Below are 28000 nucleotides of genomic sequence, written 5' to 3' on the forward strand. Positions count from 1 at the left end.
TGTTGCCCATTTACTTCTCATATTAATAGTCCTCGCACACATGACTTCTAGAGGTGAAAGCCAATGTGGGGTTTTTGATTCCAACAGATTTTTATATTTATCCCATATTTCAACTAAAGGTCCTCTGAAAATATGATTCCCAAATCCCTTGTGTATCTTCCATTTATCCCGCCATAAGTAGGCGTGCCAGCCGAAGTTGTTATCGTAACCCTCCAAGTCTAATAATTCCCTGTTCTCTAGCCTTACCCAATCTTTGACCCAACATAGGCAAACCGCCTCATAATATAATTTCACATCCGGCAAGGCGAAGCCCCCCCTTTCTTTTATGTCTGTTAATAGTTTAAACTGAATCCTAGGTTTCTTTCCCTGCCATATGTATCTCGACAACACTCGTTGCCACTCTTTAAAGATTCGGCTTCCTTTAATTATAGGGATAGTTTGAAATAAGAAAATCAACCTCGGCAGCACATTCATCTTAATTGTGTTAATCCTTCCCCAAAACGACAGTTTCAGCCCTCCCCAAATTTCCAAATCTTTTCTTATTTCCCTCCACGTCGATTCATAGTTATTCTTAAACAGATCTATATTCCTAGGTGTTATCCAAATGCCAAGATATTTCACTTTTTTAACCACTTCTATTTGCGTTTGCTGTTGAATTGTTTCTGTTAGTTTCTGATCCAAATTTTTACCTATTATTTTTGTTTTACTCTTATGCTGCCAATTCTCATAGTAGACTAGTATACAGTAAGCAGCACATAAGAAGCACACAAAACACTAAAAAAAATTCTAGGTTCTAAATCTTATATTAATAATCCAAAAATCGAGAGAGCTATGTACTAGATCTACTACAGAAGCCACAAACAGAAAACTCATTCAAATTATGTCCAAAAGGAAGATTCAGTCTTTAAAGGTTCCTTTAGCCAGGCTCCTGTAGATATCAACAAAGGTAAGTTGGATCAAACGAAGTGTTGGTGATGTTATGCACAAGAGTTAGACAGGGTGTCGGCGTTTGTCACCTGTTTCGCCCATGAAGAGTCTCAGGCTTCTTCAGTAAACTCTCTCTCACGGTTTTGATATATTTATAAACATTCAAGTCCATATGTTACATTTCTTCTTAGATTAAGCTATAATATTTAATTTCTTTCTTCAGGAAATTCTCCCTCAAGATTTTGGTGTATTTACATACTGTCAGGGAACTGCCATCGGAGGGACAGGTGGTGGACAGGCTCCAGGAGAATAGGAGAGAATCTGCAGCAGAGGAAGGAACCAGCAGGGGGAGTGCAGGAGTCACAGCGGAGGGGAGGCTCTGGGATACTTCTAGTGAGAATAGCGAAGAGGTAACAAGACCCCCGTTAGGAACTCCCACCCTTCGCCGGAAACTGTCACGCAGAGAGTCACGAAGGCGCATGTCCGTCAAACAGCTTTTATGTTGGCGTAAATTCCGTAGACGCCCACTGTCAGATTCTACCAGCGACTGACGGAGTCATGCTTTGGGGGCTCCGTTAGTGCCTCGGTTTGGATGACCAGCCAAACCCCAGAGGGATCAAGCTTTTACGCACAAGCAGCTCACTATCCCATCACAGCAATCTGACAGTCTTTGAAAGCAGCTTGTGCAAGCAGAGGGCATCATGAGCGAACCAGCCGGAACCGGAGGAGCAGGAGCTGGAGCTGGAGCAGGTCCAAGCCTGGAAGAAAGGTACAGGGCGTTGGAGGTCCAGCTGGCGCTGCAAACGGCGAGGCTCGAGGAGAGGAGGGCTCAAGATGCGGATAAAGGGAAAACCACCCCACTTGCCAGACGGGTGCCTGGATTAGTGCAGAAATTTGGGGGGGATCCCAGGAACTATCAAGCCTTTAGGACAGAGATGCAATATGCTCTCAATCTACTATTTGATGACTTCCCCGATGAGAACTCTAGAGTGGCGTACGTGATTGGCCATCTAGAGGGAGGGGCGAAGGACTGGGTTCGGCCCCTGATGGCAGCCAATAATGAAATCTTAAAGGACACTATGAAGTTTTTTCGCGCCATGGACTTGATGTTTTCCAGCGAGATCGAGCAGGGGGTGGTGCGCAGACAGTTAATGGCGTGTAAACAGGGGAGCCGATCTGTACGTGAGTACTGGACTGAGTTCACCATGCTGATTCATAGACTAGGGTGGGACCTTGCTAGTGAACCTATTCAAATGCTGTTTGAAGAAGGTCTCTCTCCGGCAGTGAAAGATGAACTTTCCCGGGCGCCTAGGGCGGAGTCTATGGATCAGCTGACTAAATCAGCGCTGTCCATAGGAGCACGCCAGGAGGCTAGAGCTATGGAAAAGCGGGAAGGAAAGGGGGAACGTTGGAAGGACTTCCGCATTCCAGAGATTCCGGAGCAGCCTTTCCCGCCAGCAGAGCCGATGGAACTTGGAACAGCGCGCGCGCGCGCAGTTTCAAACACCAGTGAAGGGCGGAAGAAGGAGGGAAAGAGCGGCAAGAGATGCTATCTCTGCCAACAGCCAGGTCACTTTGCCAGAGTCTGTCCGCAAAGGAAGGAATGGCAAGGGATGGCGGGAACTGTTGGGGGGAAGGAGGAAGAAGAAATCACGGAGCAAGTAAAAGCCAACGCCTGGTTGCCAACATCAGGGCACAGAAACCAGGCCAGGGAGTAGTGAATGTGCCCACGCCAGAACCTCCAAGACCAGCGCTTGTGATAGAGGTGTTGCTGGAATTGGCAAACGGACACCCACTGAAGATAAAAGCGCTATTGGATTCAGGTAGCTCATGTAATTTCATGAGTAAGGAGTTTGCAGCTGAACACCAGATACAGACTATCCCATTAAGTAAGCCTTTGCAGGTTACCACGATTGATGGGAGGGAGCTGTTGGGAGGAGAAGTGAGCCAACAGACTGTACCAATGATAATGAGGGTGGCAAGACACACAGAACTGATAGCGTTTAACGTAGCCACCTTGGGAGGAGCTCCTATTATCTTGGGAATGAGCTGGCTGGCGCTACACGATCCGCTAGTAGGCTGGCATCAGAGAGTGGTTTCCTTTGGATCAGCACATTGCCTAGAACACTGCAAGGAGGGAGAGGCTCAGGCAGAGGCCAGGGCCACTCTAGCAGGGATGGAAGTGATGGACAAGGGGAAGGTGCCACCACAATACGCTGACTTGATTGACGTCTTTAGCGAAAAGGAAGCAGATAAACTGCCCCCGCACAGACCCTTTGACTGTCAAATTACCTTACTCCCAGGAGCACAATTGCCAGTGGGCAAGCTGTATGCAATGTCAGACAGTGAGATGCAGGAGTTAAGGGAGTTCATTGACAAGAACCTCAAGCGAGGTTTCATCAGAGAGTCACGAGCGGTGGGGGGCAGCCCAGTGTTCTTTGTGGACAAAAAAAACACGGGCAAGCCCAGGCTTGTATGTGATTTCAGGGCCCTAAATGCAGTGTCAGAACCAGTGACTTTCCCTATGCCTAGAATTGATGACATTCTAACACGGGTGAGAAAAGGGAAAATTTTTACCAAGCTGGACCTTAGGGGGGCATATAACTTGATACGTGTGAGAAAGGGGGATGAGTGGAAGACCACTATGTTCACCCCCTTGGGGGCTTTTGAGTACCGGGTTATGCCTTTCGGATTACAAGCGGGCTCCGCCTGCTTTCAATCATTCATGAATCACGTCCTGGGGCCACTGCTCTACAAGAACTGCGTAGCGTTCTTAGATGACGTCCTGGTGTACTCAGAGAATGAGGAGCAGCATGTGCGAGATGTAAGAGAGGTACTGAGCAAGCTGCGAGAAAACCGGCTGTGGGTGAAACTGGAGAAGTGTCAGTTTCATACCAGGGAGGTGGAATTCCTGGGGTACCGGTTGTCTGACAAGGGATTGGCCATGGATCCCAGCAAGGTTCAAGCGGTACTGGAATGGAAAACACCAAAGACCAAGAAGGACGTGCAAAGGTTCCTGGGATTCGGAAACTTCTATAGGAAGTTCATCAAAAACTTTGCCCATTTAACAGCGCCCATCACGGATTGTCTTAGTAGCAAAAAGAAATTTGTTTGGACGGAAGAAGCGCAGCGGGCGTTCGAACGTTTAAAGCAGGCGTTTGCGTCGGAAGAGCAACTTTTGCACGTGGATCTACAACAACCAATGAGAGTGGAGACTGACGCGTCAGACCGAGCGGTGGGGGCCGTTCTTCTCCAGCCGGGAAAAGATACGTCTGAATGGAGACCGTGTGCATTCTTCTCGCGGAAGTTGAACAAATCCGAGAGGAACTACACAGTATACGACCGAGAACTGCTCGCCATTCATGAAGCATTCCGGAAATGGCGGCACTTGCTGATTGGGGCGCAGCACAAGGTTCAAGTCCGAACTGACCACAAAAATCTGGAATACTGGAGAACAGCCCGAGTGCTGAACCAGAGACAAGTGCGATGGGCCCAGGAGTTCTCCAAATTCCACTTTGAGATTCGTTACGTGCCCGGCTCCGAGAACATGAGGGCGGACGCTCTTTCCAGGAAACCTGAGTACTTAGAGGGGGAGGGAGCGCCTGAGGCAAGGCATGTAATCCCTGAAGACCGCTGGGTGTGTGGGGCGGCATTGGTGGGGCAGAGGGAACTGATAGAGGGTACTGAGAACGATGAATACGCCCAAGAGAAACTCAGAGAGCTCAGGAGGACAGAGGAGAACACAGGGGGGTTTGAAGAAAAGAACGGGGCGTTGTATTACAAAGGGGCACTGTACATACCCGATGGGGAACTGAGGGGCAGAGTACTCAAGCAGTTGCATGACAGCCCCACAGCGGGACATTTTGGACAGCACAAAACCATGTGGTTGGTTACCAGGGAGTTTTGGTGGCCCAAGGTGAGGGAGGACGTACGGGAATATGTCAGGGGTTGCGACAGGTGCCAGCGAGCGAAAGGAGAGAGGGTGGCGCCAGCGGGGCTATTACAACCCTTACCCACGCCAGAAAGGCCATGGGAGGCAGTATCCATAGATTTTATGACGGACCTGCCAAAATCCAAAGGCAAAACAGCTGTCATGGTGGTGGTAGATCTATTAACCAAGATGTGTCATTTTATAGCTTGTTCACATGTGGTCACAGCGGAGGAAACCGCCAAGTTGTTTGTAGAACATATTTTTAGGTTGCATGGCGCCCCCTTGAGGGTTTTGAGCGACAGAGGGAAACAATTTACTTCCAGGTTCTGGAGGAAACTTATGAGCTTACTGCACGTAGAACTCAATTTCTCAACTGCCCGGCACCCAGAAACAAATGGGCAAGCGGAAAGGGCAAACGGGATTTTACAACAATACCTGAGGTGTTATGTAAAAGACAGAGAAAATGATTGGGTGGATAAGTTACCTCTAGCAGAATTTGCCTACAACAACGCGGAGAACGTGTCCACAGGGATGAGTCCCTTTCTGGCAAATTATGGGTGTCACCCCCGGGCATTCCCAGGAGAGGGAGGGGAGAGGTGGAGCGTGCCGGCGGCGGAATATTTTTTTTTAAGAGATGGAAGCGATCCACCGTCAGCTTCAACTTAACTTAGAGAAAGCCAAGGAAGAATATAAGAAGCAAGCAGACAGAAATAGGAGGGAAGGTGAAACTATAAGGGTGGGAGACCGGGTGTGGTTATCCACCCAAGGACTACCGTTCAAGGGCGGGAGTAAGAAATTGAGACCCAAAAGATTGGGACCCTTTGAGGTCATACAGCAGGTCAACCCAGTAGCATTCAAACTCAGGCTGCCCAGTCACATGAAATTACACCCAGTATTTCACAGGTCATTACTGTCGCCGTACCGAGAGGGACGTGAGTGGGGGGAGCGTGAGAGAGAGGCCACCCAAACGCCCGTGATAGAAGAGAGAGAGCGCGACATGAACGTGGCAGGAATCATTGATTCCAGGTGGAAGGGGAATCAGGTGGAATATCTGGTAGAATGGGAGGGGGAAGTAGAGTCGGAAAACACTTGGGTACCAGCAGAGGTAGTCAATGACGAGGTCTTAATAGAAACATTTCATCAGCGTTTCCCAAGAAAACCGCAACCCGTGGCACGATTTAGAAGGGAACACTTTGGGACCACCGATGAGGAAGGAGAGTTTGAAGGGTTCCCAGAGTCAGGGGTGGGTGAGGAAGCCGACTCCGACGAAGAAGAGGAAGACGGGGAGAGAGACGGTACGCCGTGGCTAGAAGTGTTTGAATCCTCGGACGACGAGGAGAGTTCCTTCAGGGGCTTTCCGCCCTCACCGCCAGTGGGAGAGGAGGCGGGAGGGGGTGAAGGGGGCCCTGGGGGGGAGGTGGATGTCAGGGAACTGCCATCGGAGGGACAGGTGGTGGACAGGCTCCAGGAGAATAGGAGAGAATCTGCAGCAGAGGAAGGAACCAGCAGGGGGAGTGCAGGAGTCACAGCGGAGGGGAGGCTCTGGGATACTTCTAGTGAGAATAGTGAAGAGGTAACAAGACCCCCGTTAGGAACTCCCACCCTTCGCCGGAAACTGTCACGCAGAGAGTCACGAAGGCGCATGTCCGTCAAACAGCTTTTATGTTGGCGTAAATTCCGTAGACGCCCACTGTCAGATTCTACCAGCGACTGACGGAGTCATGCTTTGGGGGCTCCGTTAGTGCCTCGGTTTGGATGACCAGCCAAACCCCAGAGGGATCAAGCTTTTACGCACAAGCAGCTCACTATCCCATCACACATACATTCAACTTCATATGCTAAGTTCTTTCTTGACTTAAGCATTTATTCATTTACTAAGCCTAAGATTTAGAACGTAGAATGGTTTTTTTTGTGTTTTGTGTGCCGCTTATGTGCTGCTTACTTTATACTAGTTCTGCTGCTACAGCTGCTGCAGAATTACATAAACTCTCCAATAATGGTTACTGATGGAACTATGCTTACATTACAGTATATTGCTGGACTTTCATTAAAGCCTATCATTTCACTAAATAAATAACCACAGCAGAGTCATGGGGACATTCCAGACGCTGGCAACTGTGAACTATTTCAAGGAGCAGTACACTAAAATAAGGCTCTGACCTGCAAATTTCTTTGTTGTCCTTCGTGTTACTGACCAGCAGGGTGACTGCATGCTGAGAATCCACAGCAGCAATGCTTATACTAGGCTCTTCAGATGTTTTGTTGATGGAAATCAGTTCCTGAGGCAAGCACTGGAAAATAAGAGAAAATGAACAAAAATAAGATATAGAAGTGACCAAAACTAGACACAATAAAAAGACCGTCTTTGAAGTACAGTCATACCTCATGTTGCGTTAGGTTCATGTTGCGTCTTTTCAGCTTGCGAATGCGGCAAACCTGGAAGTATATACTTCCGGGCTTTGCCCTGCAAGCACATGCAGAAGCGTTCTGCACGCTTTGTGCATGTGCAAAATAATAATAATAATAATAATAATAATAATAATAATAATAATTATTATTATTATTATTATTATTATTATTATTATTATTATTATTTATATCCCGCCCTCCCCAGCCAAAGCCGGGCTCAGGGCGGGTAACAACAATAAAACAGTACAACACAACACTCTAAAATCATTCATTATAAAATTAACTCAAATCAAACCAATGGCAACCATTGGGCCAGAGCTCCGCGAAGATTGCCGAAGGAGGGAGTCAGGCTGTGTCCTGGCAATGGCCTGGTGGAACAGCTCTGTCTTGCAGGCCCTGCGGAAAGATGTCAAGTCCCGCAGGGCCCTAGTCTCTTGTGACAGAGCGTTCCACCAGATCGGAGCCACAGCCGAAAAAGCTCTGGCTCTAGTTGAGTCCAGCCTCAACTAGAGGCTAGCATTCTAGCATTCTGCGTGCTTCGCACATGCGCAGAAACGCTCTATCGCCCTCCACGCTTGCGCAGAAGCGCCACTCTAGTTGCAGAGTTTTCGGGGTGTGAATGGCACCCTGGAACAGATCGTGTCCACAACTAGAGGTACCACTGTATAACACAAATAGAAGGGTCTAAAGCAGTTGTTCTCAACCTGTGGGTCCCCAGAGGTTGTTGGACTACAACTCCCATCATCCCTGACCACTGATCATGCTGGCTAGGAATGATGGGAGTTGAAGTCCAACAACATCTGGGGACCCACAGGTTGAGAACCACTGGTCTAAAGGAAAGTAGTGGCTTGTTCTGAAAAAAGAAGAAATGATTATCAGATAAACTCCTACATGATCTGTTTCCTATGTTAAGAGTTATACTAGCTGAAATAAAATGTGCATTAGCACCACTTGTTTGTTTGTTTGCACATTATCTTGGGGTTAGAGTCTAGAACTAATTTTCTCCACTGAAAATATATCAGCATTCATGCAGGCTCAGTTCAGACATGGATCATGGTTTACAAAGCTTAACTGTGGTTTGTCACAACCTCTAAATCAACAAACCATGGTTTTACCCATCGCTCTACCTCCAGCACATTAGCAGGCCACAGACACAGGAGTGGATAGAAAACTAAACCATTTCAGTTCTCGGTGTCAATTTCCTGAGTAAGCACCCTCCCATGCCATTCTAGCCTATAACCATGCCCCGTTTTTATTTTGCAAATCAGGAGAAAAATTCTGGAAAGTACCCATACTTCCATGGTTTTAACTACTGAGCTGAGACTAGGCTTCTGCATGGCTATAATGACTATAATGGCTATAATGAGCCAACTATAGGCAATAATGCCAAAATCTGGCTTCTTCTGTATCTTTCTTCCCTTTACCGTGAAGATATTTTGTTAAATTGCACATGACAGGGGTGCTCTTCCACACCCGTGAGTCCTGGCAGACCCCCTTAATTTTCATGGTCCTAAGTCCCAGTCCTCCTTTCCCAGGGGAGAAATGTCAGATTCTGGAAAATAATGATGTATTAAACTATACTGCATCATTGCTTTTCTAACTGTGAAAGTTTTAGGGTGGCATTCAATAACTCCCACCTACCCATCAATGAAGGGACGCGGGTGGCACTGTGGGTAAAACCTCAGCGCCTAGGGTTTGCCGATCGCATGGTCGGCGGTTCGAATCCCCACGGCGGGGTGAGCTCCCGTCTTTCGGTCCCAGCTCCTGCCCACCTAGCAGTTCGAAAGCACCCCTAAGTGCAAGTAGATAAATAGGTACCGCTTTATAGCGGGAAGGTAAACGGCGTTTCCGTGTGCTGAGCTGGTGCCGGCTTGCCAGAGCAGCTTCGTCATGCTGGCCACGTGACCCGGAAGTGTCTGCGGACAGCGCTGGCCCCAGCCTCTTAAGTGAGATGGGCGCACAACCCTAGAGTCGGACACGACTGGCCCGTACGGGCAGGGGTACCTTTACCCTTACCCATCAATGAGTATGAATTACCTGGTAGCAATAATCTGAGATCCAGGAGATGTTTAAGTTCTCACCAAGCAACTCATTATGAATTTGTAGCAAAGCTTGGTCAATTTTCAGATCCCAGGGTTGTCTTCTGGATATGTCTGTGAGAGATAAAGCATGGAGAGAAAGCTTCACCGTTTAGCCAGTGTTGCTGATGAACTGGGAATTCTGCAAAGACAGATCCCTTCCAGATTACATACTCGGAGGCATCATATAAACCCCAAACACCTTTGCAAAATGGGCTCAGAGGCAGAAATAGAAGCCAAATCACCTCCAAGCCCAAGAGGATGTCAGCACATGAAGGTGCAGTACCAGGCTGTGGCCAGACACCATAGTGCCTGGCTTAGTCCTCAGAAGTAATGGGCTACTCAAGCACAGCAGTTTCCTCACAAGTAGACCCAAATCCTTGGTTAGCTCATATGTCCAACAGCTGTGCCTAGGAGCGGGGGGGCTTATAAGGCTGCTGCACATAAGCATTCAGTCACTGCAGAGATACTAGAACAATTTCTTTACTCCAGCTCTTTGGTATGTCTTGTTGCTTTGTTGTGAACATCCTGGAGTGAGTGTGATATTGGACTGCTACTGGCTTTTGCCTTTCTCGCTGACACCCCCAAACATGGCTGTGGGTCATGACTTGCCTTTGTTCTGGGAATTGATGTATTTGCCAAACAGGTAAAAATGCTGATCGTAGAAGACTATAATGGCTAATCTTTAGAAATGACAAACTCAAATAATCATGCTCCAAAAATATATTTTTACATCAACAATCAAACACAATGCCAGGGACTGTGACTACAGGCTAATGAATGCAAAACATATGCTTGACCACTGGGCTATGTCATGTCCTCTGAGCTAGGGGCCTCTAAGCACGGGCTAATCTTTTTAAAAGAGAAACTAATGGCCAATTGGCCATGATCCCTTGTTGCCTTCTGCTGTTTGGTGAATACGTTTCTGTTCCAGCACACTTTTGTCTTGCTGGGTAGATACCTTTATTCTGTACAATGAATTTGGCTAAGCTTGTTTCGATTTTATATTTTATATATATATATTTTTAAATAATATTTATTCAAGTTTTAAAAGGTTACAAAAGCGAACACAATATATGAAAACAAAACATATCCAAGAGAAAGATAAAGCTAGAAAAATAGAAAAGGCAAAAACAACTAAAAAATAAAAATAAAAAGACACAATCCAAAAAACAAAAAAAGGAAAAACAAAGAACAAGTTAAGCCTTAATATAACTCCCTTTCTTAACTTGTCTCCTTGACCTCCTCACACCTCCCCTCTTTGTATTCTAATTCATATATATATTTCAGCAAATCCTTTACGATTTTGTATTTTTTATAAAGCCTTTAATGGCTGTAAGCTTCCTTGAGAAATGCATGTGCACAAGGATGGGGTGTAGCCTTTTGAATAAATAAAGTGTGAAAAAATGCTTTTCCATTGAGAAACCTGTCTAGCTAGACACTTGTGGGGATGGTCCCTGGCAGATTTGTTGGTTTTAAACCATGTCGCTTAAGTGCAATAGCCTCTAAGCAGTTTACAAAGATAAAATACGAAAAATGAAAATCACTATAAAACCAAACTTCAATTAGAATGCCTGCTGGAATAAAAATGTGTTCAGTATGTGCCAGAAGTTCAGAAAGGAACTAAGCCTGCAATGTTAAATGCATAACTCTTGGGGGATACGAGCTGTGTATCGAGCCATGGGAGACCACTGAAAATGACCTCAGTGATCAGGCAGGTTTATAGAGGATTAGGCAGTCTTTCAGGTATCCTGGGCCCAAACTGTAAAGGGCCTTGTAAATTAGTACAAGACCCCTGAACCTAGGAGCGCATGTGCAGTCAGTACAGAATTTTGGACGCTGGAGTTATGTGCTAGTGATAGTATGTTCCTATCAACAGTCTAGTTGAAGAGTTTTGCAATAAGCACTGCAAGGCTTTGAGCCTTGAAGTCACCCATGCATGGATCACTGGGACTAGACCATAACTGTTGAAGAACAGCTGCAGCTGACATACCAGCCATAGCTGTTAGAAGGCACTCCAAGCCACTGAGGCCACCAGAGGTTTCCAGAGACAGAGACGAATCCAGGAGCACCCCTAAACTCTGCACTTGTTATTTCGGAAGGAGTGCAACTCCATCCAGAACAGGCAACTGCCCCAAAACTCCTAATGGCTGCACCCAGAGGCTTTTAAAACCAGGACTGGGGAGGAAATTTTACCTTGTGGTACACTGCAGCAGAGGACGCAGGTGGCGCTGTGGGTTAAACCACAGAGCCTAGGACTTGCCGATCAGAAGGTCAGCGGTTTGAATCCCCGCAACGGGGTGAGCTCCCGTTGCTCAGTCCCTGCTCCTACCAACCTAGCAGTTCGAAAGCACGTCAAAGTGCAAGTAGATAAATAGGTACCGCATAGGTAAACGGCATTTTCATGCGCTGCTCTGGTTCGCCAGAAGCGGCTTAGTCATGCTGGCCACATGACCCGGAAGACGTACGTCAGCTCCCTTGGCTAATAAAGCGAGATGAGCGCCGCAACCCCAGAGTCGGCCACGACTGGACCTAATGGTCAGGGGTCCCTTTACCTTTACCTTACACTGCAGCACAAAGTCCATGCAGTTGAAACAGTCTCCCATTGCTACTTTCCAGACATGACCTTCTTGGTAGGAGCGGAAGCACTGTGAAAGATTGTCCCTAATACCCATCCCACAAGTGTATACCACGGTCCGTGACATCCCCTGGCCTATTCCTGATACAGGTCACCCATAAGGTTGACCAAGGCTGATTTAGTCCCTGAACCATGCCTGAATCCAGATCGTGAAATCAATCCAGGCAATTCGTATAATCCAGTAGCTCTTCCACCACCCTCTCTACCACCTTGCTCAATAAAGGGTAGAAATTATCATTTTTTAACATCTGCAAGGCTGATGAGTCAATCTAGGGAGACATTGCAAAACTTTTTGAAATCCAAGTAGCGTGGGAATATTGGACGGGGAAGTGGGTTAAATATGATGATATTTAAAGCTTCACACACCCCAAAGTATCTTATTTGGTTGGGTGGAATATTGTTCTGGGTCTTGGGCTGGGGATTTGTTTGTGTCAGGGGAGGGGCGATGTTGTTGCCACCACTGATACAGTATTAATTTTGGGTATCTTTATTTTTCGCTCTTCCTATGATTCATGTGCAAATTGTTCCGTTTGGTTGCATTCTTGCTGACGCAATTTTATTTATTATTTATGGCTTCTGTCACATTCGTGGTTACGCAGATCTGTGAGCCGCCTTGAAACTGTGGGAAAGGGTGGCAGGCAGAACAAAATGATGATGATGGTGGCGGTGGCAGCTTTCCGTTTTAAAAGCTAGGTTAAAGCATATCTTAGAGCTTGCAGCTTTTTATTTTAATCTGGTCCGTTTTGTCTTTCGCGAGCTGTACTTCCGTGGTTGTTAAATGGAAGACAAATGAGACTGTAATAATATTTTCTTTTTTTTAAGCCTTGCTGAATCGTTCCAGCAAAGGCCAGCTGAGTCCAACAACCTGTTCCCCTGGCTCTGTCTAGCAGATTGGGAAGGATGTGTCTCAACAACCGTTGTTTTAAATTACAGTGGTACCTTGGTTTACGAACTTAATCCGTTCCGGAAGTCCGTTCTTAAACCGAAACCCTTCTTAAACGGAGGCGCGCTTTCCCTAATGAGGTCTCGCACTGCCAGTGCCCTTCCACCATTTGTTCGTTGACCGAGGTAAAGTTTGCAAACCGGGACACTACTTCCAATTTTGTGGTGTTCATAAACTGAATAGTTCGTAAGCAGGGCTGTTCGTAAACTGAGGTACCACCGTACCGTATATTTCTGTGTACAGTGGTACCTCTAGAAGCGAACGGGATCCGTTCGGGGCCTTGTTCGCATCTAGAAGCAAACATAAGCAGCAGCGGCACATCTGCGCAAGCGCACATCGCTTTTAGCCGCTTCTGCGCATGCGCGTGGTGTCATTTTTGAGCATCTGCGCATGCGCAAGCGGCGAAACCCACAAGTAACGTGCTTCGTTACTTCCGGGTTGCCACGGAGTGCAACTTGAACGCGCTCATCCCAAAGCACATTCAACCCGAGGTATGACTGTACAATGGTACCTCCAGTTGGGCACAGGATTCGTTCCAGTGCTTGGGTCAGATCCTGAGGAATTTGCAACCAGAGGTGCCGCTTCTGCGCATGGTTTAGCGCTTCTGCGCGTGCGGCGAAACCTGGGAAAATACTTCTGGGTTTGCCGTGTATGTATCCCGAAGCATACATAACCGGAGGTGACCGTAATTCGAGGTATCACTATATAAGCTGCCCCCATATATAAGACGACTCTTATTTTTTGAGCCCAAAATTAGGAAATAAATATTTTCAACATTCCGTGTATAAGACGACCCTCAATTTCAAACTTAAAAATTTTGGTTAAAAAATATAGTCTCATACATGGGAAAACACAGCACTCTCTTTTGACCCCAAGGGCTCAGGAAAACCTGCCAAAATCTCCAGTTCCTTAACTTTTAGTGAAGTATTTTTATTTATTTACTTGAGTTGTCCCCTCAACCACCACCCCGCCACGCCCAGGACCACGTACACCACCCCTGAGCTCCTGGGAGGGGGAAAAGTGGCATATAAATGCAATTTTAAAAACCTACAAGCAGCGCCGACCACCTACCTTTCGCCCTGAGAGCAAAGCGGGGGAGGCGAAAAGCTTTTCAATGGCGCCACCCCGTTTTCCTTCCCTCACCCCCCCCAAATAAAATCCGTGCCTTTAACTAACTTTGCATAACAAGCCCTTCAGCAGTGGCATTAACAAATAAAAATAAAAATACGAGATGGAAACATGCATAATAAAAATAAAAATACGAGATGGAAACATGCATGATAAAAATACGAGATGGAAACATGCATAATAAAAATAAAAATACGAGATGGAAACATGCATAATAAAAATAAAAATACGAGATGGAAATATGCATAATAAAAACGGGGGGGGTGTTTGAGGAAAACAAAAACCCGAAGCGAGAGAGGAGCTGGAGGGACGGAGGACTGAGGGAAGGCGGCGGCGGCGGCGCTTACCGTGGTGTTGCGTGTGGTGGGGCTGCGCCAAGCCCAGCATGAGCAGCGCCAGGAGCGGCCCGCCGAGGGACGAGGCCCGCTGGCCCCAGCCGCCCGGCCTCAGCGATGCCATCCCTGCCGCTGTCGAAGCCGCACGGCCGCCGACGAGGGACGGGCCCTGCGCCGGCCGCCCTCCTAGAGGAGGAGGAGGAGGAGCAGGAGGAGAGGCGGAGGCTTCCCGGTTCCTCCTCCTCTTTTTCCCCTCAGGAAAACGGCCGCCGCCGCCGGTTGGCCATCGCCGCCCCGCCTGTCCTGTTTGCCTCAGCCAGGCAAAGTACAGTATAAGCTAAACAAGCGATATTATAGTTTAGGGCAGGCGTAGGCCAACTCGGCCCTCCAGATGTTTGGGGACTACAACTCCCATCATCCCTGATCACTGGTCCTGCTGGCTAGGGATCATGGGAGTTGTAGGCCAAAAAAAAAAACACCTGGAGGGCCAAGGTTGAGGAAGCCTGAGCTATAGGGCAGGCATAGGCAAACTCGGCCCTCCAGCTGTTTTGAGACTACAATTCCCATCATCCCTGACCACTGGTCCTGCTAGCTAGGGATCATGGGAGTTGTAGGCCGAAAACAGCTGGAGGGCCATTGAGGAAGCCTGAGGTATAGCTTAGGGCAGGCACAGGCAGACTTGGGCCTTCAGATGCTTTGGGACTACAACTCCCATCATCCCTGACCGCTGGTCCTGTTAGCTAGGGATCACGGGAGTTGTAGGCCAAAAAAACACCTGGAGGGCCAAGGTTGAGGAAGCCTGAGGTATAGCTTAGGGCAGGCATAGGCAAACTCGGCCCTCCAGCTGTTTTGAGACTACAATTCCCATCATCCCTGACCACTGGTCCTGCTAGCTAGGGATCATGGGAGTTGTAGGCCGAAAACAGCTGGAGGGCCATTGAGGAAGCCTGAGGTATAGCTTAGGGCAGGCACAGGCAGACTTGGGCCTTCAGATGCTTTGGGACTACAACTCCCATCATCCCTGACCACTGGTCCTGCTAGCTAGGGATCACGGGAGTTGTAGGCCAAAAAAACACCTGGAGGGCCAAGGTTGAGGAAGCCTGAGGTATAGCTTAGGGCAGGCATAGGCAAACCCGGCCCTCCAGCTGTTTTGAGACTACAATTCCCATCATCCCTGACCACTGGTCCTGCTAGCTAGGGATCATGGGAGTTGTAGGCCGAAAACAGCTGGAGGGCCATTGAGGAAGCCTGAGGTATAGCTTAGGGCAGGCACAGGCAGACTTGGGCCTTCAGATGCTTTGGGACTACAACTCCCATCATCCCTGACCACTGGTGCTGCTAGCTAGGGATCATGGGAGTTGTAGGCCAAAAACATCTGGAGGGTTGTTGAGGAAGCCTCAGCTATAGCTTAGGGCAGGCACAGGCAAACTCAGCCCTCCAGCTGTTTTGAGACTACAATACCCATCATCTCTGACCACTGGTCCTGCTAGCTAGGGATCATGGGAGTTGTAGGCAAAAAAAAAACACCTGGAGGGCCATTGAGGAAGCCTGAGGTATAGCTTAGGACAGGCACAGGCAAACTTGGCCCTCCAGATGTTTGGGGACTACAACTCCCATTATCCCTGGCTAGCAGGACCAGTGGTCTGGGATGATGGGAATTTTAGTCCCAAAACAGTCCCCCAACTCTCTTGGGGGCCTCCAAAAAAACCAAAGGGAAAAAAACAACTGGGTGTACATTTCCAAAATATAAGACAAAAAAACAAGTAAGATTAAACCTACATACAGCAACAGTGTTTTGTGTTGTGTAGGCTCCTATGATGTAAGTAATGGGCCCCACCTGCTAGCCTGCTCCCTAAAATATCAACTGGTTTGCTCATTTCTATATATAGGGTGCTAATATTCTGCATGTGCAAATGGCTTTAGATACCTATTAGGTCCATAAATTACCATATAGCATATATTCAACACAAAAAACAGCGGCAATTTGTTGTTGACAAAGGACAGCTGGACATATAAATGGCCCCATTACCTTAAATAGTTTAGGGCCTCATCAAACCTAAATCCGGCCCTGGGTGGCACCCACATCCCATCAATGTTTAAAGCTCAACCCCCAGCACGGTCATTATATGGGGCTCAGATTTGGACAGAAGCTGTTCAATCTATAAGTTCCTAAGGCAATTCCCCCATTCCAAATTCTGTGTTCCAAATTCTTCATTGCTCTTGAAGGCTAACCTCCCCTCTGTTGAATGACAGATTTGGAACAGGACATTTAATTGCTGGCTTCACTTTAAACCCTATTGCCCTTAGTACAGTATTGCAAGATTGTCACGAGAGCGCTCGAATTAAAATTGTCGACCAAAAGCTTTATTTTTCCTGGTTTATTATCGCCACAACGGTTATCAACTCTGGGCTTCGGTAAAGCAAATAATTTAATCGGACGGCGCCTCTATGATATCGAGCGACAGAATAATTTAGTCGCAATAAGGAAATTTAGCCCCTGGTGTGGTTATTTTCCACCTAGTCGTTTTGACACATCGGCACCCTGTTTGCAAAATTGTAACAGTTCCAAAGTACAAATGCGCTTTCGCAAGATGGAATATACTGACTTCGGCTGCACTTGATTCCAAAAAATTCTGCTGGAAAAAGGCTTGTGTCCATGTGGAGATGGCAGTATTGAGTCAGTGGCTCATCTTTTACCGTGGAAAATGTTTAAATACTTGCCATTTTCTTTTTTATTTCGCTTCAGATAATGTGCTCTAGATGCTACATTTGCAAAAAATCCTAAATCTGTACTGATCAAGCCTGTACATTTAGCAACTCAATGGACTGGATTTACCGGTACTTTTTTCCATAGAGTTTTGTTGGCAGTGTAATTGGTGTCAGTGAAATCTCATGGAATGTACCTTAGCCTGCAAGACAACGATTGCTGCACCTTACTCTTAGGTGAAGAAATCCTGTAGCACCTGGGTGGGGCATAACCAGCGTGCAATCTCTCTCATTTTTGAATTGAGATTATATTCACATATTACTGCTTAGTCTACATCCAGTGCTCACCCTCTGCTAATTTTTGTAGACACATTGACATGTTTGCGTCAGTCCTGTACTTCCTTGGCAAATACCGCTGTTTCATGCCTTTTCCCTCAAACCTGCTTCAAGCAAACTAGAAAACTTGGCAGTTGGATGCTGTGTGAATAACTTGTATTAGAAAGATAAAATGATGACTGCTTAAGACAAAATGTAAGAAAATCAGGACCGGATCATTCACTGTGAATTTGGCAGTGTTGTCCCCATTCCCTGTTTCACTTCAGTAAGACTGAAGTTACTGTCACCGTGTTATATATTTGGGTGGCCAGGGTCTGAGACTTGCAATATATAAGTCTTTTAAGAACAATCAATGGGATGCTTCCAGACAGAGACCTTATATGTGCTGTAAGCTGCCAAGAGTGGCTGGAGAAACCCAAGCAGATGGGCAAGGTATAAAAAGCAAATTTATTATTGTTGATGTTGTTGTTATTATAATATTGTGAATGAACCATTCAGATCCTATTTCTCTCTTTGTGTGTTTGGCACACTGGCTTCCACACATTCCCCTTTTTTTAGTCCTGGTTATGAATTGCTAATCCACTGCTTGCTGTTCACACTCCCACACTCTCCACTGTCTTTTGCTTTTCTGGAAATTGCATGCAGATATTTCTCTGTGTGTTCCTTTTTAAAAAAATGTCCAGGAAGTGTACATGTTTACATCGGACAAGACAGAAGCTTGTTTTTTATTCTTTCTTCCTTCTTGCAAGTCCAGGGACATTATTCATTTCCATTTTTAAAAAAATACTGAGGTCTTGCACAAGTGTTACTGTATATTTGCCTGAGTAAGGCTTGCGAAAGATTGACAGAAAGGTCTTGCATAAGACGTCTCTGTTTTTCCCGCAGAGTCAGATGTACGTACTGAATTTAGAATTTCCAAGTTGCTGAGATTCCAACATGCCTTTGAAAGTTGGTGTAAATAGACACTTGTATCACCTGGGCCACTGGCAGAAACAAAATGCCAAAGTTGTGCTCAAGTGAGGAGCAAGCTGAAGTAGAAGTCTGGAAGAAGCCACATCTATCAGAATGTCGCCACACATGACAAACTGCCTGCCAAATAAAGAAATGCACCAAAAAGATTCCACAGCAGCAGAGACTGCAGATTTATAAAAGTATGAACAGGCATTTTGATGCTGTCGTGTGAGTGCTGCAAAAAACTTGCATGAGCAGAAACAATTTCTCAATAAGCTAGTATCTGGAAGTGTACTGATTTGATATTTATTGGCAAAATAAAGGGCTGCATATGCACATTTCTGGGACGCGGATGGTGCTGTGGTCTAAACCACAGAGCCTAGGGCTTGCTGATCATAAGGTCGGCGGTTCGAATCCCCGCAACGGGGTGAGCTCCCGCTGCTCAGTCCCAGATCCTGCCAACCTAGCAGTTCGAAAGCACGTCAAAGTGCAAGTAGATAAATAGGTACCACTCCAGCGGGAAGGATGGGACGCGGGTGGCGCTGTGGGTAAAAGCCTCAGCGCCTAGGGCTTGCCGATCGAAAGGTCGGCGGTTCGAATCCCCGCGGCGGGGTGTGCTCCCGTTGCTCGGTCCCAGCGCCTGCCAACCTAGCAGTTCGAAAGCACCCTCGGGTGCAAGTAGATAAATAGGGACCGCTTTCTAGCGGGAAGGTAAACGGCGTTTCCGTGTGCAGCTCTGGCTCGCCAGAGCAGCGATGTCACACTGGCCACGTGACCCGGAAGTGTCTTCGGACAGCGCTGGCCCCTGGCCTCTTAAGTGAGATGGGCGCACAACCCCAGAGTCTGGCAAGACTGGCCCGTATGGGCAGGGGTACCTTTACCTTTACCTTTACCAGCGGGAAGGTAAACGGCGTTTCTGTGCGCTGCTCTGGTTCGCCAGAAGCGGCTTAGTCATGCTGGCCACATGACCCAGAAGGTGTACGCTGACTCCCTCGGCCAATAAAGCGAGATGAGCGCCACAACCCCAGAGTCGGCCACGACTGGACCTAATGGTCAGGGGTCCCTTTACCTTTACCTTTATGCACATTTCTACTGTGGTGCAATGGATCAGTATGCCTTGCTGCTAACCAGAAGGTTGATGGTTCAATCACACCCAGGGATGTCTGTGGGCAGGATTCCTGTATTGCAGAGGTTTGGATTAGATGACTCTCAGGGTCCCTGAGAGCCAGTGTGGTGTAGTGGTTAAGAGCGGTAGTCTCGTAATCTGGGGAACCGGGTTCGTGTTTCCGCTCCTCCATATGCAGCTGCTGGGTGACCTTGGGCCAGTCACACTTCTCTGAAGTCTCTCAGCCTCACTCACCTCACGGAGTGTTTGTTGTGGGGGAGGAGGGGAAAGGAGATTTGAGACTCCTTTGGGTAGTGATAAAGCAGGATATCAAATCCAAACTCTTCTTCTTCTTCCCTTCCAACTTTAAAGTTGTATGATTCTGTGGTTGTAATACTATGCAGCCTGCAGAAAACTATCAATAAAACAAAACACAGTTGAATGTCAAGTAAATCCATTTCACTTGCACTGCTCACATGTTTAAAAAGCTAAAGGTAAAGGGCCCCTGACAGTTAAGTCCAGTCGCAGACGACTCTGAGGTTGTGGCGCTCATCTAGCTTTACTGGCCGAGGAAGTTCACGTTTGTCCGCAGACAGTTTTTCCGGGTCATGTGGCCAGCATGACTAAGCCGCTTCTGGCGAACCAGAGCAGCGCACGGAAATGCCGTTTACCTTCCCGCCATAGTGGTACCTATTTATCTACTTGCACTTTGACGTGCTTTCGAACTGCTAGGTTGGCAGGAGCAGGGAGTGAGCAACGGGAGCCTCCTCACCTCAGAAATCAGGCAAAATACGCTTAATTAAAAGCGCATCTCATGTTGCAGCCAATGTAAACCTGGTTATTTTCCTCACTGTCCCCCTAACACCAGCAGCAATTGTTAAATGCAAGCACAATTTCTTCCCCATTCAACTCAATCTGTTTAGCTTTGCCCTTTCCCGAGGCTGTGAACTGACGATTCCAAATTCAACTCTACCCTATTATCTCTATGTGCAAAACAGGGAACGCGTCACGTGACTCATGTCAGGTGGTGTTGGCACTGTCATGGCGGCTGCCAGCTGATGAGAGTGATGCACAATATCCCAGGGTAAGGTAAGCGTCGTTTCTTTGAGCAGCAAGCTGCAGAGTTAGGCGCAACCGAGATTGCTGCTGGATAGCAGAAATTATTGCGAGGTGATGCTGAGATCTTGAAACGATTTTCAGTCTTTTTTTCCTGGCTGGATCTGCTGCTTCCTCTTTGTTTGGAAGTATCCAAATTTTAACCTTATTCCAGGCATAGGCAAACTCCGGCCCTCCAGATGTTTTGGGACTACAATTCCCATTATCCCTGACCACTGGTCCTGTTAGCTAGTGATGATGGGAATTGTGGTCTCAAACATCTGGAGGGCTGGAGTTTTCCTATCGATCTACGAGAAGACAGGCTTCCTATAATCAAGGCATGAATGAAAAAAGCCTGCAATACTTTAAACAAATGTTCAGTTGTTGTTATACATTTATTTATAACCCGCCTTTCCCCCTAACGGACTCAGGGCTGCTTACAGATATAATTAAGAACAGTTAAAAGCAGTGGGGGAATCATTAAAAACAATTAAACACTGGTAGAATAAAAACTATATATAAAAGCATACAGATAATTACAAAAAAAACACACAAACCGAATATGGCACAAGCTCTTTCATTAAAAGTGTCAGTTCCCAAAAGCTTGTTAAAACACTGAATTAGAAAATCTGAAAATACATTCCTTGTGTTTTACTGTCTCTGTTCGTTTAAGGCTGTGACTTTTTGCCATGTGACATGGCTGAAAATCTAGCTAGAACACTCAGGCAAATTATTAGGCTTCTGGGATAAATTCAGGATTTATGCACTCGCACATTTTGAGGTGCAAGGCTATTTCTAATATTACAAAGCATAAGATATAATTGTGGGAGTTAATTTATGCCTCCTTTAATTTTGTTATTTCAGTATCAAGAATGACACATAAGTGAAGAATAAGGAGAAAGCAAAACAGTTTGATTTGGAAAAAGGAAATTTATCAAAAGAGTACTGGGGAATTTTTTAATATTCATTTTTAAAATTATATTATAAATACTTTCTTATTTAGTAGTTATTCTGTATTAAATTGATTATCATACATGATACATTACTTGTGTTTAAATATGAGATACTGTATTAGACTTTTTAAAAGTTGATTAAAGTAAAAGCTATAAAGAAAAACCATACACCCATTTTAATTGCAAAATTTTAGTGTGTGTATATAGTTATGTGTGTGAGAGAGATCTTTGGGGGGGTCTTGGTTAGTAAAAAGTACAATATACTTCAACATAACTGAGGCATTTAGTTCTATATGAACCAACCCAGACCCTGTGATCATAATCTGAGGTCCTTCTTCGTGTACCACCTCCACAAGAGGTCCAGAGTCTAGTAACATGAGAACGGGCTTCCCATTTGTGGAACGCTCTCTCCCCAGGGAGGCTCGCTTGGCGCCTTCATTACATATCTTTAGGCGCCAGGTGAAAATGTTTCTCTTTAACGAGGTCGTTGGCTGATGTAACATTCTGTATAATTTTAAATGTGTTTGTGGGATGAGAATTATTTGTTTCTTTTTGTTTTTATTATGTATTTTGGGTTCTCATTTTGTATTTTTAAGTTGTGAATTGCCCTATGAATGTTGGATGAAGGGTGTTATAAAAAATTAATTAATAATAATAATAGTAAAAAACAGATACTATGTGGTGTTCATTTTATAGATGTTTTGCATTCCACCTATAGGTTTTCCCTACAATTGCTGTATACCAATTTAAAAAAATTCTAAGTCTCTTTATTTTCAGAGGGAGAGTTAGTTACAGGCTTAAGGCTGCAGTTCTCTACAAACTTACTAGAAATAATGCCTGCTGAACTCCATTGATCTTCCATATTCCTACGGGTATATGATTGCCCCATAGAGATCTCCCACTGAAATTAATGAATGGTACCCATGATGAGTATGGGACGCAGGTGGCGCTGTGGGTTAAACCACAGAGCCTAGGACTTGCTGATCAGAAGGTCAGCGGTTTGAATCCCTGCGACGGGGTGAGCTCCTGTTGCTTGGTCCCTGCTCCTGCCAACCTAGCAGTTCGAAAGCACATCAAAGTGCAAGTAGGTAAATAGGTACCACTCCAGCGGGAAGGTAAATGGTGTTTCTGTGCGCTGCTCTGGTTTGCCAGAAGTGGCTCAGTCATGCTGGCCACATGACCCAGAAGCTCCCTCGGCCAATAAAGCGAGATGCCCACTGCATGCTTTCTCTTTCTGTGTCTGTTAAGCTGTTTGCTGGATCTCAATCTATGGTAGGAAGCCATCACAATGGTTAGCAGAGCTATGAATCTGCTAGTAGCATGTTTCATGTTTAATGCCTGTTTTTAGTATTGCTATGTAAAGTTAGGAGAGTTTGACTGTGTTGGAATCTCCCCCCGCCCTCTAGAAGTGTATCTCAACTGTCCCTCCCCTAGAATTGCTAAATTAAAGTAACAATTTATAACTCTAATGTCTTGCAGAAAATCTGAAAGATGACTGTTACAACATGGAGAAAAAATCGTGTGATACGAAAACTGATCTTACGCAAAAGCTGATCCCTCCCGTCTTGTATCTGATTTTGGCTGTGCTGCTTGTGAACTTGCTGCTCTATCAATATTTCAGCTACATATATCCTTCCTATGGACAGGCCGACACTGAATACGACTCTTGTCAGCACGGTTACTTCAGATTAGGAACAGTGAAGAACTGCTCACCATGGTTGTCTTGTGAAACACTGCAAAGAGAAGTCCGCAAACTGAAACGCATTGGTGAAGGAGCTGTGAAAAGGGTTGGTTTATCATAATGAATCTTGAATATAATATAAAATGTTGCTCTGTAAATTTGCCATTCACCTTTTTTCGTACCAGAGGGGGGTGCCTTGACATACGCTTCAGAAAAAGTTCTAAATGTCAGCTGGGGGAAAGGCTGATAGGATTGTCAGGCTCCAGCCGTGGGGGCAAGCGGACTGGTTCTGGCTGGCTGTGAGATCCTGAAGAGGAGGCAGCTGTTCAGAGCTCGCATGCCAGGCAGAAAGTACCGTATTTTTCGCTCTATAGGACACACCGGACCATTGGACGCACCGGACCATAGAAGGGGGAGAACAGGGAGTGGAAAATTCTCCCCCTCTCTGCTCAGCGCCCCTTCAGCGAAGCGGCAGGAGAAACAGAGCCCCTTCCATTTCTCCTCCCACTTCGCTGAAGGGGTGCTGCGCAGAGAGGGAAAACTGTGCAGCGCCTCTCCAGTGAAGTGAAGCCTGGAGAGCAAGAGGGATCGGTGTGCACCAACCCCTCTCGCTCTCCAGGCTTCAGGCGGCTATCCGCAAGCCTTCGGAGCGCAGCGGGAACTCCTGCTGCACTCTGAAGAAGAAGAAGAAGAAGAAGAAGAAGAAGAAGAAGAAGAAGAAGAAGAGTTTGGATTTGATATCCCGCCTTTCACTCCCCTTCAGGAGTCTCAAAGCGGCTAACATTCTCCTTTCCCTTCCTCCCCCACAACAAACACCCTGTGAGGTGAGTAGGGCTGAGAGACTTCAAAGAAGTGTGACTGGCCCAAGATCACCCAGCAGCTGCATGTGGAGGAGCGGAGACTTGAACCCGGTTCCCCAGATTACGAGTCCACTGCTCTTAACCACTACACCACACTGGCTCTCTGAAGGCTTGCGGATAGCTGCCCAAAGCCCTTGGAGAGCAGCGGGAGTTCGTGCTGCGCTCCAGGGGCTTAAGGCAGCTTCAGTGAAAGCAACGCGAAGCCTCCGGAGTGCGGGGGGAGCTCTCCCTCTGTGCTTCAGAGGCTTCGTGTTGCTATCGCTGAAGCCAAGGAGCCTGCATTTGCTCCATAAGATGCACACACATTTCCCCTTAATTTTTGAAGGGGGAAAAGTGTGTCTTATAGAGCAAAAAATACGGTAGCTTAGAGGCACACTGCATCTCAGCTGAGAAGTAGGGAAAGAGCAAGGTGTTCACGTTGCAGCTGATGCCATGAGAATGGCTAGGAGGCGGAGAAGGAAAGGTGGACAGAGAAAGAGAGCAGAATAACAGGGAAAGGAGAGTCCAAAGGGAGAAAGGACTGGAAAGGTGGGGAAGGCACAAAGAGGGGACAATTCCAGAGTAACAAGGGAGGGAGGACTTAAATGATTTAAGAGGTCTCCTCTACTCCATTGACACACCCAGTGGGGGTATAGTCCTCTAAACTGAGGATGCTGTATGTTCGTTCCACCCGTGATCTGGGCCACCTCAGATGTCAAACAAAATCTTCCGAAGGAGGCCAGAGGAGACGCTTGCTTACCTGCAGTGGATTCTGACGAAAGACAAGCTTTGGGAATGGTCACTGGTCAAATATCCTGCTTGCCAGAATTTGACACCTGACCAAATTAACTCAGAGCTGTAACGAGGGTCTTAAAAGGGAAACTTACCATGAACAACTGAGGGAAGGAAGGTGATGGATGTGAGTGGCTTTGATGTATGTTTCAGTGAATCTTAAATTTGTCCTTGTTTATATGTGGATGCTGACATTCCAGATGAATCTACATCTAGAAATATATATCTACAGTGGTACCTTGGTTTACAACCATAATCTGTTCCGGAGGTCCGTTTGTAAACCAAAACAGGTTGTAACCCAAGGCGTGCTTCCGCCAATGGTGCTTCCAAAATTTTTTTGTTCATAATCCAAAATAATAATAATAATAATAATAATAATAATAATAATAATAATAAATTTTATTTATATCCCGCCCTCCCCAGCCGAAGCCGGGCTCAGGGCGGCTAACAACAATCAAATAATCAAACAGTCAAATAAACACACATTATAAAAATATTTCATTATAAAAATTAATTAAAATCAAATTGAAGGCAACCGATTAAGCAAAATTCTGTGCAGGTTGCCAGAGGAGGGAGTCAGGCTGCGCCCTGACCAAAGGCCTGGTGTAACAACTCTGTCTTGCAGGCCCTGCGGAAAGATGTCAGGTCCCGCAGGGCCCTAGTCTCTTGTGACAGAGCGTTCCACCAGATTGCAGCTGCAGCCGAGAAGGCCCTGGCTCTAGTTGAGGCCAGCCTAACCTCTCTGAGGCCTGGGACCTTGAGGATGTTATTATTTGCAGACCGTAGGTTTCTCTGTGGGGCATACCAGGAGAGGCGGTCCCGTAGGTACGAGGGTCCTAGGCCGTATAGGGCTTTAAAGGTTAAAATCAGGTTAATGGGTTGTAATCCAAAAAAGGGTTGCAAACTGGGACACGTACTTCTGGGTTTCACGTGTTTGTAAGACGTATGCAAACCAAGGTACCACTGTATTTCCTCATGTTGTAGGAGCACAACACCAAGTGAATGCTCACAGTTACGTTTGAGTGACTGTACATATTCACCTCTCTATTTCCAGACACTCTGGGATTTGTAAACATTACCGATTTTCAGATATTTGCTGTGACATAACTTGCTTTGTTGTGGCATAGACCTTGTATCTATTCATGTGTTTTGTTCTTGTGTGTGTGTTTAACACATAGGTTTGAATTTGCATTTGTCAAGACTCAACTGTTGTCCCCCATATTGAAAAACAGCTTGGCTTTTACAAACTGCATTTCAGAGTTTGGATCTCAAAGTCTGAACATTGTTCTCCTTGTTCTAGGTCTTCCTTTCTGAGTGGAAGGAAAACAAAGTGGCCCTTTCCCAGTTAACTGTGCCGGAACTTCAAGAGGACTTCGTTCATGGCTTACAGATGCTGAAATCTCTACAAAGCAGACATGTGGTCAAGCTGATTGGATATTGTGAGGAGGAGTTCACCGTTCTTACGGAGTACCACCCATTCGGCTCTCTGAAGAATCTGAACGAGATATTGAACCTTCCAAAGTACAAGAGTTTCAACACATGGCACATCAGATTCCTGCTTGCCATCGATTATGTGAGCATCCTCCATTACTTGCACAACAGCCCCCTGGGCACCCTTGTGATGTGTGACTCCAGCGACTTGGATAAAGTTCTTTCTCAGTACTTGCTGACCAGCAGCTTCCATGTTATTGTGAATGACTTGGATGCTTTGCCTCTTGTAGACAAGAATGCTGGCAAACTGATCAAATGTGGCCATCGGGAACTTCAGGGTGACTTTGTTGCTCCAGAACAGCTCTGGCCTCGTGGAAATGAAATGGCTTTTGAAGACAGCCTCATGCCTCCTTATGATGAAATGACAGATATATGGAAAATCCCCGATGTTTCCAATTTTATCTTGGGGGATGTCGATGGGAGTGATCTGGTCAGGTTTCACCTCTTTGACATCCACGGGGCATGCAAAAAGAGCCCAGCTGAAAGACCCTCTGCTCAGACAGTTTTGGACACATACAAGAAAGTGCTAGCATCACTTGTCAGAGAAACAGTTATGCCAAGGACAAGGGACATGTTATAAAACACACACACACACACACAAAAAAAACACCTCATGGACATGCCTTGGTACATATTTAGCACATTTGACTCTTCCTGATCTGAGAAGTACATGGAAACATAAGGATAATTAGAAAAACTCTAAAAGAGCCAGCGTGGTGTAGTGGTTAAGAGTGGTGGATTCGTAATCTGGTGAACCGGGTTAGCTTCCCCGCTCCTCCACATGCAGCTGCTGGGTGACCTTGGGCTAGTCTGAAGTCTCTCAGCCCCACTCACCTCACAGAGTGTTTGTTGTGGGGGAGGAAGGGAAAGGAGAATGTTAGCCGCTTTGAGACTCCTTCAGGTAGTGATAAAGCGGGATATCAAATCCAAAAAGGCTTCTTAAAAATGACTCCCGATTGCACCTTCTGTGACAAATTGTTGAGAAAATTGGGGGGGGGGGATAGTATGTGTTGTGTGTGGTAAATATCTGAATGAGTATTTCTTCCTAAATAAAGATGGCATAGGCAGTGTTACATACCTCGGGTTACATACGCTTCAGGTTACATACGCTTCAGGTTACAGAGTCCGCTAACCCAGAAATTGTACCTCGGGTTAAGAACTTTGCTTCAGGATGAGAATAGAAATCGTGCTCTGGTGGTGCGGCGGCAGCAGGAGGCCCCATTAGCTAAAGTGGTGCTTCAGGTTAAGAACAGCTTCAGGTTAAGAACGGACCTCCGGAACGAATTAAGTACTTAACCCGAGGTACCACTGTATATATGACAGGAGATGTAATAGAAGTGTTAGTATTTCACGCCTCCGATGCTCCAGATGAGATTTGTATAAATCACATGCCTGTCTGGGAAGAGTGTGGGAACGGAAGACAGTCTTATCTCTTCCGCTATATGTACTGTTGTTCTGTACTTTTGCTTTTATTTGTTCCTGTTCTTCTCTTGGAGCTGGAGAGAGAAGTCGCCATGACTCCTTTGTCTGTACATAGTGTGTAAATAAATACATAGATTAGCTCTATGATCTCACGCTTCTTGCTGTGTTACGCTAGAAGATTAGTGTGCATATATCATTTGATATATGTCACTGAAGCACACTGGAGAAGAAGGGAAATGC

General features: G+C 46.3%; 2 protein-coding genes across 3 annotated transcripts in view; one reads left to right on the forward strand and one right to left on the reverse strand.

Annotated features, from left to right (window-relative positions):
* The window catches only part of HGSNAT (heparan-alpha-glucosaminide N-acetyltransferase), a 39305-nt gene extending 24503 nt beyond the window's left edge, over nucleotides 1–14802 (reverse strand). The window contains exons 1-3 of the mRNA XM_083709405.1: nucleotides 14402–14802; nucleotides 9305–9420; nucleotides 7019–7149 (exon numbers count right to left, since the gene is read on the reverse strand). Of these exons, the coding sequence (XP_083565531.1) occupies nucleotides 7019–7149; nucleotides 9305–9420; nucleotides 14402–14513 (359 nt within the window). The 5' untranslated portion in view covers nucleotides 14514–14802. The remainder of the gene's footprint in view (nucleotides 1–7018; nucleotides 7150–9304; nucleotides 9421–14401) is intronic.
* Nucleotides 14803–20472: 5670 nt separating this feature from the next.
* Nucleotides 20473–26929, forward strand: POMK (protein O-mannose kinase). 2 transcript variants are annotated; one of them, XM_083709786.1, is made up of 3 exons: nucleotides 20473–20571; nucleotides 23015–23322; nucleotides 26148–26929. In XM_083709786.1, exons 2-3 carry the CDS (start codon nucleotides 23041–23043, stop codon nucleotides 26916–26918), a joined length of 1053 nt encoding a protein of 350 aa, XP_083565912.1. In that variant the 5' UTR covers nucleotides 20473–20571; nucleotides 23015–23040; the 3' UTR covers nucleotides 26919–26929. The 2 variants fall into 2 exon arrangements, with proteins under 2 accessions (XP_083565912.1, XP_083565911.1); XM_083709785.1 differs by having other exon boundaries at nucleotides 20474–20576.
* Nucleotides 26930–28000: the final 1071 nt, after the last annotated feature.

Source organism: Podarcis gaigeae, assembly GCF_964106915.1.
Source record: "Podarcis gaigeae genome assembly, chromosome: 13".
NCBI lineage: Eukaryota > Metazoa > Chordata > Lepidosauria > Squamata > Lacertidae > Podarcis > Podarcis gaigeae.